Here is a 16,076-nt window from a genome sequence, read left to right as displayed (position 1 = left end):
CCAGAACACCATATAATGATCAAATAATAATTCCCCCAATATCATAATTTCAAATGATAACAGAACATAATAAAACTTACGTCCTTGTGTAGCTCTTGACGAGAGGATCTCAGAACTGTGCTCGGAAAAAAAATTAGATCGCCGGTACTTGAAAAATCAAATTTCTAACACATGAAGAAGCTTGAGGGTTTAGGCTATGGTTCTCTCAACTCGTTACTGGAAATCTGAATTTGGATAGATGGTTTACACGTTGAAGTGCATGGCAAGACATGTGTCCCATTCAACTTCCAATATTTGCACTTTAGTCCCTCAACTTTTCACTATTTGCAAAACGGCCCCCGCTCAATCTTTTAATTTAATTTCAATCCTATGGAATTGTAAAACCATGGAATATGACTCAACATTCCAAAATTCATAAATTAAATAATCTCGGATTAAAATGATAAAATCTCGGGCCTTACAATAGACAATGCTTAGTCTTGTTATAAAGTATGATAATTTATCATTAATGGTAACCCTACAATATTTTTGTTCATGATACTTAGATTTGGGTGTTGGGATATGTCTCACAAAATTGACTCGTGAGACCGCTTCATAGAAGTTTTTGAGCAAGAATCTTAATTCAACATTTCTATGTCATATTTTGATCAGGTAATTTGCATCCCTCGTGCTTTGGAATTTAGATTGATATTGGATGTTACAATTAACGAACAATCAATAATTCAAAATTTTATAATTTCTATTCTTATTATTTGAACATTAAAAAAAAACATGTTAAAGACAAATGATTAATGATAACAAAAGGATTTGTAGTAAAGTAGAGGACGAGGTCCAATCAGTGGATGACTAAATATTAAATATTCCCATTATTTTTCTTTAGATTTTCTTTAATTAGCACTAATCCCTTATCTTATGGACACCAAATTACTTGTCGGCTTGTCCATATCATCCATATATGCCCAATAAAGTTTTAAAATATATATTATTAAATTAATTTAATGGAAAAAGGATAATACATAAGCTAGTAATAGTTTTTATAGTGCTATATGATGCATGAAAATATTCTTATAATGAGATCGTTGATCGTACCGATTTATTTGTAAAAACGATTCAATTGGACAGTCAGATCAAATAACTGTTACATTATATAAAATAATACTATAATTAATAAATAATATATTTAAAATCCTAAATATGTATATAACTAATAAAAAATATATTTACCAAAATTTAAAATCTAAAAAACATGCATATAATCAAATATAATTATATATATTATTTAAACCAAAAAAAATAAACTCTAATATTATTAAATAATATTTTTAACAAAATTAAAAATCTAAATAATCATATATATATATATATATATTTATATTTATTTTTTTTTTTTTTTGCAATTTCAATCTCTTTCCGTCATTACGCTAAAATGAAATATATTCAACGCTTATGTGTCGTTGCCGTGTGAAGTGTGTCATATCAACACTTACAACGAAAAAAAACCAAAATTGGGATACGTGTGATTAAAATAAAATTTAATAATATAGAAGATCAAAATAATAAAATTACAAAATCAAAAATAAAATTTTCCTACAAATCTCATAACTTTTAAACTTACGAAAGAGAATATATAAATTAATGAACTTTGCTTATATTTGGCTATTGAATTAACCACAACTTGCAATAAAATAAACATTTCTCTATTGACTAGCTATGTGCTCAGGAGATGCTATTGTTTCTGTTTCAAAAAAAAAAAAGACTCAATTAAATTTAATTGAGTACACGACTCATATTCTTGAAATTTTAAAACATAACAAAAAATTTGACATGAGAGAGGTCTTTATTCAAATGTTGAGTATCAAATTAAAATAGCCTTTGACTAAAGAATATGTATCCAAGGAAAAATTCAAAATTAAGCATGAATTAATATGAATATGTGATTATTATTATTATTATTATTATTATTATTATTATTATTATTATTATTATTATTATTTTACTTTAAACATATATTCATATTAAATATTGCATGTATTTATTTATACCTGTATGTATAGATACGTACATACACAAATAAAAGCACCATATATAATACAATTGAACATCATTATTATTTATCATCATAACAAAAAATCAAATCCGAATAAAGTCCCCCAACGCATGCAAATCCAATAATAATTCACAGCCCTCGAACAACAAATCTCTCCAAAAACCTCCAAGATAGAAAACAATAACAAGAATCAATTCCCCAAGAAATTTTTTTGAAGAAAACCTCACTAAAACATCGCTAAAAGGAGAGGGCAAAAAGATATATATATATTTATATAAGTTCATTATTATTTTTCGTGATGGCAGGTTTGCAGAGATCTGCAGTATCATTCAGGAGACAAGGATCCTCGGGATTGGTATGGAACGAGAAGCTGAATCAGCTCATTAATCAACAAAATCAAGACGCAGCGACAGCCGGCACAGGATTAAGGATCCAAAGGAGCCGATCCACAGGAGGAGAAAAGGGTTTCAGCTCCAGAAAGGTGACTTCAGCTGCTGAGCCACCGTCTCCTAAGTTTTCTGCTTGTGGGTTCTGCACCGTCGCTTTCGGAAAACATGATCAAAAGAACCGCCATCCGCGGCCACCGAGGTCCGGTAAGCGCTCGATGTGATTTTTAGATCATGTAAGATGTAAAATATTTAACAGAAACTAGTTTTTTTTTGTCTTTTTCAAATTTCAATCCCATGGGATGATCGTGTGTTGAATGATGCTTTGCTAGTTTCTTTTTGTTACTGTCTCAATTGTTTTTAGCTTTGTTTTTCCTTAATTTTCAGTGAAATTATTAGATATATGAATTTATATATATTATTCCTTTGTTCCTTGGGCAACATGCTTGTCAAGATCTTGAATCCATTCAAATCTTTATAGAGAATCATTAATAGAATGATCACAATAAAAGTATATATTTCAAAATAATTCATAAATTTAATCACAACATAAAAGTTTCTCTAAAAAAAATTTAAAACAATTATATTATATTTGAATTAAATAATTTCAAAATTGTATGAAAATAATTCTAGTTTCATGATATATTTAATTTTTAATGAAAATTTTAGAAGTTGCATTTTAAATATTATTTAAGATACAAGTTCATCTAAAAAATATATTTTTTTGAATTAGAAAAAAAAACAATGATATTGTTGGCATGACACTAGCTAGCACTCAGGGAAAAAAGATTAAAAATATATATTAAAAAAACCAAATTATTTTGCAAGATTTAGGTAATGTTAGCAATAGTTTAAAAAATAATGACCAAAATCCAATTTAATGTGAACATTAAAAAATAACCTTCTCTATGGTTTCTTGTTAGAGATGATATACATTTATTTATTTATTTATTTATTCACTCATTAAAAGTAAGTTTCGTATTTGACGTTCTGATTAGAGTTTTAAATAGGTCGAGTAGCATCTTACTCGGAAAAATGAGAGTGGATGCTCAATGAATAAAAGAGTACTCTTTGCGAGTTAGGTTTCATTAAATCTTAAGGTTGATCTCTAGTGGATGCTAATTAGTTCAATGTTAAGATTTCTTGTGGTCCATCATTAATTACCTTTAGACTTAAATATTTCGTATACTTTACAAATTACAATGGACGAAATATGCTTACATAACACGACTAAATGGCCATAAGTTTCAGACATATTCTCCATCAATATTATCCTCTGCCCAAATCGTCAATTTTGATCTGTACGTCCCAATTTTATTTTACAAAAAACTTCAAATTTTAGTTACAAGTAGTCTTATAAAAAGATTCGTACCAAATGGTGTTCTGCCATGCACAAATGTTGGAAGACATCAAATAGAATGCTTGAAATTCATATAATTGTTTAATGATTTTATATTTGGTGAATTTCAAATCTATTTTTTTTTTTATTGATTTAGCTAAATGAATTTGTAATACATCCGAGATGAGTTTTATTTGGCATTAAAAAAAAGGTTTCACCAAAGTTGTAGGCACGCGACTCCCTTTCTCAGGGATCCATCGCATTGGCACGAGCTCGCCCACACACACATATACACACGCGCGCGCGCATAGACATAAATGTCAACAATTTGGTTATATGAATTTTGATGAACTTCACAAAAACCAACGTATTTCATAGCAAAAAATGGTAACAAAATGAAACAACAAAAGATCCTCATGTAGTTCTACAGTAAATAAGTAATAGCTGATGCCATATGAAGAATTCTTGATAATTTATTGAAGAGGAATGACAGTATTGAAACAAAAAGTTCAGAGCAATATAGGTTTACACAGTAAATCTGACTCCAAATTAATATGAGACTCTCAAATATAATGAAAGCTTCACAGATATTTTCTAGCAAGGGCTCGAACTTTCGTGTCGAAATGTGAGGAAATGATGCGACTCCCAGGTAGATAAAGGGGATTGAGAACAGTCTGAAAATAACTACACAGCAATCAGCAATTTCGCTCGAACAAATATCTCAGCGCATAAAATAGGAGCAACTCGACACCTTAACTTTACTCTAATTTTCTTTATTGAATTTTGTAGTATAGAACGATGACAAGTAGCATATAGTCCAGTTACTTAAAGCGAGCTACCATAAGACTTCATTAGGAATATAAAGCAGACTTCAGATATACATAGTGCATAATAAAACTTGCCTTCATGTATAACTCATGAACCTCTTGGAAGAAGCTCTTAATTCCATCATCATTACGAGAATCGTGGAGCAGCATCAGTCGAGTATGTATGAACATAATTGGTCAAGGAAAAATATAAAGTGAATCAATGACGCTTATTAAAACTGATTCGATATAATCAATGCCCACTAATACCAATGGGGAAAGAGATAAATCAAGATCCACATCAATTAAAACAGAAGAATAATGAAATCCAACTCAACATGAGAAAGCTTGTAGCTTGAAAATTTTAAGCATCAAAACTGACATTTTATTCATATTTGGGAGCCAGATCCTCTACTCGCCCCATATTATACAGTAATAAAAATAAGCATCATAATCATCCACAAATTTTCCATACAGTAATAAAAATAAGCATCATAATCATTCACAAATTTTCCAAAAAGGATGCACAGGATTGAGCCAATGAAAAAAAAATCAAAGGATATGACCTGCAGTTACGTGTACAGACACCACCAAATCATCAAATCTATCAATTGCTTTCAGAAACCTACTTCACAAAAAAAAAGGGAATGAGAGTTCCGAAACCACAAATAAAATCAATAAACAATGAATTTTTTCCAAATTAATCAAGTAGGTTTCTCACATAGCACTTGTAGTCCACGCCACATCTTGAACAATGTCTAAAGCAGCATGTAATATGAATTGGTGTAGATGAGCAGCATCCTCTTTCTTCAGATCTCAAAATTATCAGAATAAATCATATTGTGTGATGCCATAATGGCGAAAATGAAATTTTAAAAAAAAAATCTAAAATTGATGGGGGATTGAAAAGAATCATACTTTGGGAACTGTACCAACTTCAGCTTCGTAAATGGGGATATCATTTTTGCTTACTATCATGAAGCACGCAGTACTTGCCATCAATTTCTTCCTCTTCTTCTTTGTCTTCTATGAATTTAGCTTCTCTGTAAACCTATTAACAAGTGGCCTGCAAACATGAGCATGGCGAGTGATTTTTATATTCCGCCCTGATATATATATGGACATCTCTAATTTGCTATTTTATAACAGTGGAGCATATTAAAATAACTGTTCTGATACCAAAATGTTACACCAAAAGTTCCTTCAAAATTTGCCTCAGCATCATATGTTCTTTGTTTGCTGCGTTTCTGCAGCTTTCAAAACTAAAATAAACAACTCCGAGAGTCTCAGATTTTCTCAACTTTTCCCAACAATCTCTCAACTGCTTCACATCGCCTTTTTTAATTCCCTCTGTTCCCTTAAGTTCCTTATAAACTGCATATATTCTCTCAACAAAAATTTTTTTCTGTGTTTCAACAGATTCGAAGAAATTAAATCTAAAACCAGAAGCATCCCATTTCAACTTTCTTAATCCCCCTCCCACCATGGTGTTGGTGGCTAAGCCATTGTTTAATTCAAACACCCATTTTAGATATTATAATTATAATGTTTTTAATCAATTCATTCAACCATGGCACTATCAAAACTAGGATTTCACGTATCTATTCAATTAACAAAATATTGGTAAAACCCTCAATTCAAAGATTCCTCATTTCCAAATCCTGCTGAAAACATAAAATATTTACTCAGCAAACAAACACGAATCTTTATCAAATGCAAATGACGACTATAACTTCGAAAGCCATTTCACACCGTAAAATCAACCATTTCACCTTATTATAACATCCAATACACCCGAATCAAGTCCTCATTGATCATAAATCCCTAAAAAAAGAAACCACAAATCGAAAACTCACCTGAAATGGGTTTGCCAACACCACCTTGGGCCCTACCTTTCCGCCCTTCGTTCTAGTGTGCTTCCTTACGCCCGGTCGGGTTTTGGGAAGAACCGGACTCACTTCCCGGGTTGGCTTGCGAGAGTTGGAAGCTGTCTCCCCGAAAATTCAGATGAAAACGGATGTGTAAGACTAAGAGGCAGTGGGCGGGGCCTGCTCCATTTCCATATTAGCTTTACTGGGCCTAAAATAAATATGGGTTTTGTATATNGAGTTAATTATATTATTACATAAAAAATATTAAAGAGTATTTCCTATAAGCTTGTTAAAAACAAATAAAATATAAAAAGTGATTATATTGAATTTGTGAATATCATACTTGACATTGATGATCTCCAAATTAAATATCTGCATCTAATAAGATCAGACGGTTAATAAGATGATTTGATGAAAATATTATTCTCATTGCAGATTCAATAATCATATGATGAAAAAGATTTAAATGTTTAGTTTTGATTTAACAAAAAATAAAATTTTCACCATGTTTGTGAAAAAGAATATATTGAGATGATAGTTAAAGTGAGAAAAATGTCATTCCTTGGTAATTATGTTTTAAATATTTTTTTATATAAATTGTAAACTAAATAGTCAAAATGAATGAATTTATTTTTATTTTAAAAAAAAATATTGAAAGTGTCAAATAGATATTGGGCTAAAAAGCCCAAAAGGCCGGGATTCCCTTGTATCCAAGTATCCCGAAAAACTGGTGCAAATTCCCAATTCTGATTTTAAAAAAACCCTAGCTCCATCATATCTCAGCCGCAAACTTTGAGCAGGAAGACTGGGAGCAAGCTCAGTTGCATACGTTTTAGCGTAATCTTCCAGTCTCTGCGCGGTTGAATTTTTTTATTGCAAATTGAGAATTTAATGGAGGAGATAACGGAGGGAGTGAACAAGATGAACATCGTGGAATTCCAGAAGAAGAACCGGATTCAAGTCTCCCATACTAAGAAGCCTCTTTTCTTTTACGTTAATCTCACCAAGGTAATGGTATCTCAGCTCCTGTGATCAAATGTGAATCCTATTGAAATTAGGTTTATTAATTTGTGTTTTCCTTTCATAAATGTGTAGAGATACATGCAACAGTACAATGAGGTGGAGCTTTCGGCTCTTGGAATGGGTAATTACGATTACTCGTACTTATTGTGCATTTGTTTGCTCGTTATGTTAAATTAATGTGAGTTTGGCTGATTAGAAGGTAATGATGGGTTAACGAGTTAAAGAGTTTTAACTTTGTTCTGGTCGGATTTGGATGACATGTCTAATGACGGCACCATCAAAATTCTTTAGCTAATGTGAAACAATGTAACATGATGCCTCATTGGAAAAATATGCCGGTTAACAGAAGATGTTCATAGATTTTAAGTATGCTCGCTCGTTCAAGTTTAATATTATTTTTAGGAAGCGGAAGCAAACTTTTCTTTTTGGGTATCATTCTTGAATCTGAGCTGAGTAAAAGGCCTTTCAACAATTTGAGAAATGTTCTCAAGTCAATTCATGTGTGTGCACACCTTCTGTTGTGACCAAGGATATGTAAATGAAAATGCTGATACATGAATCATGGATGGAGCTATGTGGAATGATGAAGGGAAGGATTTTAAGACTCTTTTGCTTATGATATTGTCATAAATATATGAAACAATATCATTCCAGTTGTTGATACTGCCTCATAAACTAATGAATAGATCACTATAAAAGTTTCATCTGGATTATTAATGCAGATTGTGCAACACTGCCCTCCAACTGTGAGTAACTGGAACGAATGCTTATTGTTTGTGTATCGCTGCTGATTGTAAAAGGCTCTTTTGTTTGAGCTTCTGAATGACGATTTTAATTGTTCTATTGGTAGACATGTAATGATTCTCTATTTTGGTTATATTATTGCAGCAATTTCAACAGTTGTCTCGATAGCTGAAATATTGAAAAACAATGGTTTTGCTGTTGAGAAGAGTGAGTTTCAGTACTTACACCCTGGCATTTTTTATTTTTATTTTTGCTTTTTAACTTCATAGAGATTTTAAATCGTGAAGCATATCATAAGTTTCAGATGTATTTTACACTTTTTAATTTACCATGTTCAGAAATCATGACATCCACAGTGGAGATAAAGGATGATTCAAGGGGGAGGCCCGTTCAAAAAGCGAAGGTAAATATCCTTATTTACAAAAGAGCATTTTTAGTTGGTTCACAATTTTTTTAACTAATAAAAATCTTTTAAGTTCGTGAAATGTACGAGTCCTTAGGTTTATATTGACCTTTTCATGTATAGAATTATTTTTATGCTTTCTTGTGTACTATTTTATAGTTCATAGATGCTAGCTATAGCAGCTTTGTCATGGAAGTAGAAGGAATTATAATATCTCAATCTCACTGACTGACAAATAATTAAAAAATGACTTCTACGTACAGCAGCTCCCAACCGGTGCAAGTTATTTGACACTGCATATCTAATCAATAATCAAAAGCCTGCATCAGTTTCTGTATGGCACTATTGCAGAGTAATAAGATGAGTTGATTAGCAAAATCATGGGCTAATTATACTGTTTATTGAGTTTTCGCGTTAATACAGCTCATTATATTGCTACAGATTGAAATAGTGTTGGGAAAAACAGCAAACTTCGACGAATTAATGGCTGCTGCACAGGAGGATGGCGAGAATGGCCATGGTGACGACTAGAGCTAGCTGCGAAAATGTAATCGCAGACCATCATGTTTCCATAGGTGTATGGTTTTGGATGTTTACCTTAGTTTTGAGTCCACGTAGAGTAGTGGTATTGTGTCCAAATATTATTACAAATTGTGCTCTTGTTGGAGACACTGTTGATGTTAGGACTCATGTTTTTGTTTTCCTTTTCAAAATGCTGTCTTAGGTTATTGAATGTCGTACATGTTTGTCCTGAACATAGTTTATTTTATATTTGTTTGCAAATCATTTTTTTTATTACACACGAGGGGAGGGGGACTCGAGGGGGGCCAGCTAATCTAGGCAGGGGTGTTTTCTTTGCAAATCATATTAAATGTATAGTGCATGGGGATCTGTCTTCTTCTGCACTTGTGGTAAGCGTTGGTCACGTGTAATATAATTGAATAGTTACTACGGGATTCATCATAGTTCATACACAAGAAAGAACCGACCCACTACCGATGCCCAACAATTCTAGTGTTGTGTTCAGAAACTTCACCTAAAGAAGAGAATTTTATCCACTTGAGGAGAGGATACTTGATAGAAAATTCAAGATTTTATTTTATTTTTATGACGATGAAACTCAGGAATGTTAAAAGAGGATTTTTATCTTTCGAGTGTGCGCTTAATAAACTTTCAGGCGCAACTGAAAAACACTATTTTTTTATTATATGTTAGGACATTTTCATTTTTATATTAAAAATATACTTTGTTTTACTGTTAAATAAAATCTTTAATAAAAGAAAAGAATAAAATATAAATACCGTGGCTCGATTATTTCATTTGTCATTTTTCATTTTTCATTTTTCTTTAAGCAAGCATAATTAGAATTTCTTTATTATTATTTGTTTAACAAGTAGAGTTGCAGGAAGCTCCACGTGGCACAAGTCGAGTGACTAACTTCAGAAAGCTGAAACTACTATTTTACCCCTCTGAAATTCCAAATCTTACACACTCCCCTTCGGCCTCCCATGGTGCTTGTGGTCATTTCAATGTCTGCTGCTTTCTTCTCCATTCGCAGAATCAGATATTGTGAACGAACGCACCTCAACATTTCCCTTACTGGTATGGCACTCATTTCCCCTGCCAAGTGCCCGAGCGTGGCAGTGCCCCTCCTAGAGCACCTTAGCCCGCGACGTCGCAGGATTATCAACTCGGCAAGTTTGTCGCCTTCGACGGAGGTGGATTGGGTAAAAGAAACTTCGAGCTTCTTTGAAAAGGACCCTCGACCGATCATGTTGTTCGACGGTACTGTCCAATTTAGTGAACGATTGCTGTAAAGGTTTTTTTGGCAATAGATTTTTCGTGTACGACATCCTAGTGTTTTTGTTAAAGTTGTTCTCATAAGATTTCAGGTTCCTGCTAAAGATTAGATTTTTTTTTGGGTTTTGCTCGGTAAAATTCAAGATATCACTAGATAGGTTACAAATAAAATATATGGGATTCGTAAATTTTCTTTTGTTGGGTGGCAGGTGTTTGCAATTTATGTAATGGAGGCGTGAAGTTTGTCCGAAACAATGATCGAAAAAGGTTGGAACTCCTCACCTTGTTTTGAAACATTGAATTTAAATGCGGTTATTTTGTAATTTTAGGAATATGGCCTTTTAATCTTTGACCTGGCTGAACATGAAAAAGCTCATCTTTCTTGATAATTTCATCTTTGCCAGGTGCTGAGAATTGTATAATATTTTGAATCTGACTCTGTAGAGTAAGCTTGTTTAAATCTAGATAAGTTGGAGTGATACTTGTCATTATATCTTGCTCAGTGGCTTATAATATGCAGTTCTTAAAATTATAGTTTCGGCAATATATTTGAAATTTGTTTGTGCGAGAGAGATGGATAAATTCGATCTTAGCAGTGTCCCAAGTGTTAAGGATTGATCAACATTGATCAGGCCCATGGCCAACACATGGGTTATGGATTTTGCCTTCGCATAGTAACTGAGGGCATGATCGAATTTTCCAAGAGAGGTGACTGCACTGGTGTTGATCCTTCGGTTTAATTGCTTGAGGATAGGTCTTTGTGTTAGAATCATTATTTTATTGTTCAATAGTGGTAACTCGCCGTCATACAGCTGGATTGCAAGTATGATGTACGAAAATAAAGAGTGTACCAGCAAGTATTGTCCTTTGATTCTTCTTCCATCTGTTTTTGGATTTGGATGGTGCTGGTATTGATAAATCATTCCAAGAATTGCTAAATTTAATTCTGTTTTGTGGGCTTAACTTTCTTGATATCTATTGCTAAAAAACATAACCATTCATTTCTTGACTTTGTTTTTTATCTGAAGTTGTGTATGTGATCTTCAGACTTTCTAAAACCATGTCTAACAAGACAATTTAATGTGACAACTCAAATTCGCTTAAATCTCCCTATAAACTTTAAGAACGACATGCTAGCGATTACTTGTAGAGGTGCATTGGCGGCTCTCTATGATTATCTGCAGAAAAAGGTAGTATCTTGGTAAATAGTTGGATTTGATTTAAACCACCCCCTTATGATGGATCTGTTTCATATTTGACCCCTCTTGGACTAAGGTATGTTGATTCTCCATTCAAGTGACTTTCTTCTCATCACTTTGCATGGAATTATTTTCCAGGAACATTAGATTTGAAGCTCTACAGAGTGAAGCAGGCAAAAAACTGCTTCAGAGATCTGGAAGAGCACCAGATGATATTTCAAGTGTTGTACTTGTTGATAAAGATAGGTATATCTCCCAACACTCCTTTTACTATTAAAGTTGGCATTTGAAAGCAATATTCAAGCTAGCTTCACATTTTCCTTCCAAACAAAACACTTCGATCAAAAAAGATTTTCCCCAGCGAGCAAAATCACGTTCCCAGGGTGTAAACTCAATAGTATTTGAGCATTGATTTCAGGTCATATATAAAGTCAGAAGCTGTACTAAAGATAATGCAATACATCAACTTGCCCTTTCCCCAGCTTGCTCTCTTTCTGCAATTCATACCACTGTAAGTAGTGTTATTCCATTTCCAAGAATCAATTAAGCGCTATTGTTTTACTTCATTCTTGCTATTAATTTTTGCAGATTCATTCGAGATTTTGTATATGACAACGTCGCAGATAACAGATACAGTTTTTTTGGCCGCTCGGATTCATGTGACTTGTAGCTAGCATACTGCCATATGATGCACATGTATCACTTAACCTATAAATAACTCAGAACCTCCTTTCCCTTTTGAAAGAAGTTCCCTTACAGAAGAAATTATGTATTTTTTCTTAGAACCGGATACAATATCAGCGCTTACTCGGCTAAAGGATCACTCGAATTTTCAAAAGAGGCAAAACTTCATATTTACCAGAGAACATAACAACACACAATCACTAATCTGATACAAACATTTTCTGGTCAGGCTGATACAAAATAATCAAAGAACTCATCACATTTGTGAATTTAATTCACATTACAAGATTTGTGGCAGAAATATTAATCTCAGGCCTCCTTTACACTAAAGAAGCTGCCGTGGTACCATAGCAATGGTTAAATCCATACCAAAGTCCAAATTTCACTAGGTATCATTACATTGTAGTAGAATGCCGTGGGGCTCGTATTATATACGTAGGCTGTTGCATCATATGGGATCCATCCATCATAGCCACTTCGGTAGAGGTACAAATAGCATATCTGGTATGTACAAGGGTCATACACCTAAAATGTATCTGTTGAACATCGCTCCAACGTTCTCAAGTGTGGATCATCCAGTTTTGGTGTGTAAACTTATGTATTGAATTCAGGAATCAAACATAAAATGATGAAAGATTGAAGATTCACTAGATTTTCGTGCTTCACTCTTGGATGTCCTTGACTACTTTTGCCATCAATGCAGGTAAAGTATGATGATGTTTCTTGAAGAAAAGCATAAGAAAGACAATCGGATACCAATAAATTGTTCGATGTTTAAATGAAATCATCATGTTTATTACCCTTCTCATGTACTATTTACAAATGAAATCAACTACTCTACACCTTGAGGTTTTGTTGAAGGAATTTGCGCTAAGAATCAACAATGTTTTTTAGGTTTAAAATTATATCAATCTTTTTTAAGCATGAAAATCTTAGAGCTCGACATCCACATATTTCGTGCTTTTTAGAATCTTGGTATCTATAATTTATTATTAATTAAAGTTTAACTAATGAAAGAATAAAATTTTGGTACGATGGTGAATTTATTTTACGATTCCAAAAATAACTATAATAATCTAATTACAAATATCGTGTTTCTCTTTTCATCTCATTTTATATCCTACCATTTCAATTTTTACAAAAACTCTAATGGAATCGTTTCACGACTCAATTTTTTTATACGGATCTCTGATCTGACCAAAGAAAAATATTATTTTTTAGTGAATGTATGAATCAGATTGACCGTATCATAAAAAACATGCTCTGTTTAAAAAAAATATTTGTGAAATGGTCTCACACGAAGACTAAAAAGATAATGAATTTTTTTAACTAATAATAATTTACATAACCCAGAGGTATGCCACTAAAAAAAAGAAAAGAAAATCAAAAGTAATGGGAACTACTTGTGATATATTTCAATATGTTGACTTAAATTTCACATTTCCACAACCAATTTATTCAACCCCAACACCTTGTATAATCCGTCACACGCATAAATACACACAAACTAGTGCGTTCCACCTTTATTCTACATGCCAATCGGAGCAACCACCGGAGATGAACGGAGCCACCACCCGCCTCCGTTCCTCTACTAACAAAAGACCCACACAGTCCGCACCCACCAACGGCGCCCACAAGCAACCCTCGGATTCTCCCGACATGATCCAGAAAAGTTTCACCTCATCCTCGATCTTCGATAAAAATCTCCGTTTCCACGTGAGCAACGCTCATTTCTTGAAATGGACCGCGGGGGACGTGTACGGCACTGCGAGGAATCACCCCGTGCCGTGCGCCTTCGCTGCCTGCGTCCTGTTCTTCATGGTGGTTGAGTACACGCTAAACATGGTTCCGTCGACTGCTCCGCCGTTTGATCTGGGCTTTGTAGCCACCGCAGCCCTCCACCGGTCTCTCTCCGCCAAGCCCGACCTCAATACGCTTCTTGCTGGGCTTAATACGGTAAATGAAATATTGCTTTTCATTCTCTCGATTAAAAAAATTACCACTTTTTTCTATTTTAGCCTATTTATGGGTTTTTTTTCACTTGTAAATAATTTTGAGTGGTGGGTTTGACTTTAAATCGATGTGTAAATTGCACATTGCAGTCAATGTTGCTGATTGCAAATGGCAGAAAGTGCGGTGGTGCATTTACCTTTGAATTTTGATGTTGACATATGATACAAGTTCCATTTACATTATATTTAGATTTGCTCCATATAATAATATATTTTGAATGGAAACGGTCCCACGGAATAGGATTGAGTATGGATTTGCTTTGGAATTGATGGTTCATATTAAAAAACTGTATACCAAGTTATAAAATTGAATTGTTTAATGAGATTTTCCAAATTTCGAATCTTTGTGGTTTAGGTGTTTGTGGGCATGCAAACGGCCTACATAATAGGTACCTTTGTGATTGAGGGTAGACCAAGAGCTACCTTATCAGCGCTATTCATGTTCACATGTAGAGGAATTCTTGGATATGTCACACAGCTTCCAGTGCCCCAGGTTCTTATTTATATATGTTCCTTGAAACTATGTTCAAAATTCAATTTTTATGCAAGTTTGTGGAAGATTATTCGCATAACTGAGATATAGACCGTGTTGAATACAAATGGAGTCGAGTTCCATGCATGAGTTGTGTATTCAAACCCAATCCACGATTACTTTGGATCGAGTTGGTCAAGAATGAAAAGTTCATATTTTTACAAAACTTGAAGTAACTACACTCTTATCTATAAGACTTGTGCAACTCAAAGGACACTCGAGCTTTAATTTCATATGCTCGAGCTCAAGTTAAACAATGGTTCAAACAGCTTGAGCTCCATCAGAATGAAGTTTGAGTCGATAATTGAGCGATCTCATTGCATAGATGGAAATATGATATCAAATATATTATAGGTCAACCAGTTCACGAGACAAGCAAGGATTTGTAATTCTTTTAAAACAAGAAACATGAGTTATTTAACAAAAGGTTTACAATCAACTGGTATAAGAGAGTTGAACATCTGTAGGGCTTAGGACAACTAGATTGTTCTTAGTTATCAGATTGCCAATTTAGTATATATTTAAGGACAAGGGCACAACATCGATCCAGAATCAATAACTTGCACAGTATTGTCTATCTGTTACATATGTGATCTAAACAAGCATTTGTGATGTTTTGATCGTTTCTTGACAGGAATTCTTGGGTTCAGGTGCAGATTTTCCAGTGGGGAATGTCTCATTTTTCTTGTTTTATTCTGGCCATGTAGCTGCCTCAGTGATCGCTTCTTTAGACATGAAACGGATGCAAAGATGGGAATTCGCATACACATTTGATGCCCTAAACGTCTTGCAAGTCATTAGGTTACTAACTACTAGAGGTCACTACACGATCGACTTGGCAGTTGGTGTTGGGGCTGGGATACTCTTCGATTCTCTGGCCGGAAAGTATGAACATAAGAAGAAAGAAAATGGCGTGGGCTGTAATGAAACGATTTAAGTGGCTCGTGTAATTCCCCCAAAACAAGATATTCAGCTGTTATGTTTGAAAAAGAATCTTGAAAATATGTGCAATGCAATGTTTAGAAAGGTCAAAGTCGTGTGATTTGTAAAGATGCTTGTGATTTTCTTGGAAGTTGGAAATAGGATTTAGGTATATGTATGTATCGAACCATGTAATTAGGTGGCAAGAGTTTGCTCAGTTCTATCTTTCCCCAGAAAGTTGCTAGTATTTTTGTTTCATGCCTATCTTCTGGTATATTAAATGGGTGATTTAAATTTAACCTGGCCTAA

The 16,076-nt window shown here is 33.6% G+C and overlaps 5 protein-coding genes across 7 annotated transcripts in view; 4 read left to right on the top strand and 1 right to left on the bottom strand.

Moving 5' to 3' along the window:
• The first annotated feature begins 2,129 nt into the window (after window positions 1-2,129).
• On the top strand, window positions 2,130-2,874 carry LOC140974824 (MAPK kinase substrate protein At1g80180-like). Its single transcript, XM_073438317.1, has one exon. The coding sequence runs from the start codon at window positions 2,346-2,348 to the stop codon at window positions 2,655-2,657; it is 312 nt and encodes a 103-aa protein (XP_073294418.1). The 5' UTR covers window positions 2,130-2,345; the 3' UTR covers window positions 2,658-2,874.
• Window positions 2,875-4,220: 1,346 nt separating this feature from the next.
• On the bottom strand, window positions 4,221-6,658 carry LOC140975762 (transport protein particle 20 kDa subunit-like). 2 transcript variants are annotated; one of them, XM_073439659.1, is made up of 6 exons: window positions 6,435-6,658; window positions 5,497-5,644; window positions 5,300-5,385; window positions 5,143-5,203; window positions 4,675-4,761; window positions 4,221-4,446 (listed from the first exon to the last, which is right to left on the bottom strand). In XM_073439659.1, the coding sequence occupies exons 2-6, from the start codon at window positions 5,575-5,577 to the stop codon at window positions 4,354-4,356; spliced, it is 408 nt and encodes a 135-aa protein (XP_073295760.1). In that variant the 5' UTR covers window positions 5,578-5,644; window positions 6,435-6,658; the 3' UTR covers window positions 4,221-4,353. The 2 variants fall into 2 exon arrangements, with proteins under 2 accessions (XP_073295760.1, XP_073295759.1); XM_073439658.1 differs by having other exon boundaries at window positions 5,497-5,621; window positions 6,435-6,609.
• A 516-nt stretch (window positions 6,659-7,174) lies between these two features.
• Window positions 7,175-9,409, top strand: LOC140975761 (uncharacterized protein At2g34160-like). Its single transcript, XM_073439657.1, has 5 exons — window positions 7,175-7,457; window positions 7,545-7,593; window positions 8,361-8,423; window positions 8,555-8,619; window positions 9,061-9,409. Exons 1-5 carry the CDS (start codon window positions 7,341-7,343, stop codon window positions 9,148-9,150), a joined length of 384 nt encoding a protein of 127 aa, XP_073295758.1. The 5' UTR covers window positions 7,175-7,340; the 3' UTR covers window positions 9,151-9,409.
• Window positions 9,410-10,112: 703 nt separating this feature from the next.
• Window positions 10,113-16,076, top strand: part of LOC140975760 (DCC family protein At1g52590, chloroplastic) — a 39,092-nt gene continuing 33,128 nt past the window's right edge. Inside the window, exons 1-5 of one of the 2 annotated variants that reach the window (XM_073439655.1) lie at window positions 10,113-10,404; window positions 10,629-10,686; window positions 11,757-11,864; window positions 12,037-12,129; window positions 12,207-12,329. In XM_073439655.1, the coding sequence (XP_073295756.1) occupies window positions 10,128-10,404; window positions 10,629-10,686; window positions 11,757-11,864; window positions 12,037-12,129; window positions 12,207-12,288 (618 nt within the window). In that variant the 5' untranslated portion in view covers window positions 10,113-10,127 and the 3' untranslated portion in view covers window positions 12,289-12,329. Of the gene's footprint in view, window positions 10,405-10,628; window positions 10,687-11,756; window positions 11,865-12,036; window positions 12,130-12,206; window positions 12,404-16,076 lie in introns of those variants that run through there. The other variant, XM_073439654.1, reaches the window with a different exon arrangement.
• LOC140975758 (phosphatidylcholine:diacylglycerol cholinephosphotransferase 1-like) lies at window positions 13,747-16,028 on the top strand. The gene is made up of 3 exons (XM_073439652.1): window positions 13,747-14,258; window positions 14,670-14,807; window positions 15,481-16,028. Exons 1-3 carry the CDS (start codon window positions 13,860-13,862, stop codon window positions 15,781-15,783), a joined length of 840 nt encoding a protein of 279 aa, XP_073295753.1. The 5' UTR covers window positions 13,747-13,859; the 3' UTR covers window positions 15,784-16,028.

Source organism: Primulina huaijiensis, chromosome 4 (assembly GCF_012295235.1).
Source record: "Primulina huaijiensis isolate GDHJ02 chromosome 4, ASM1229523v2, whole genome shotgun sequence".
Taxonomy (NCBI): domain Eukaryota; kingdom Viridiplantae; phylum Streptophyta; class Magnoliopsida; order Lamiales; family Gesneriaceae; genus Primulina; species Primulina huaijiensis.
The sequence above is the reverse complement of the archived record's forward strand: the minus strand, read 5'-3'. Positions and strand labels throughout refer to the sequence as shown.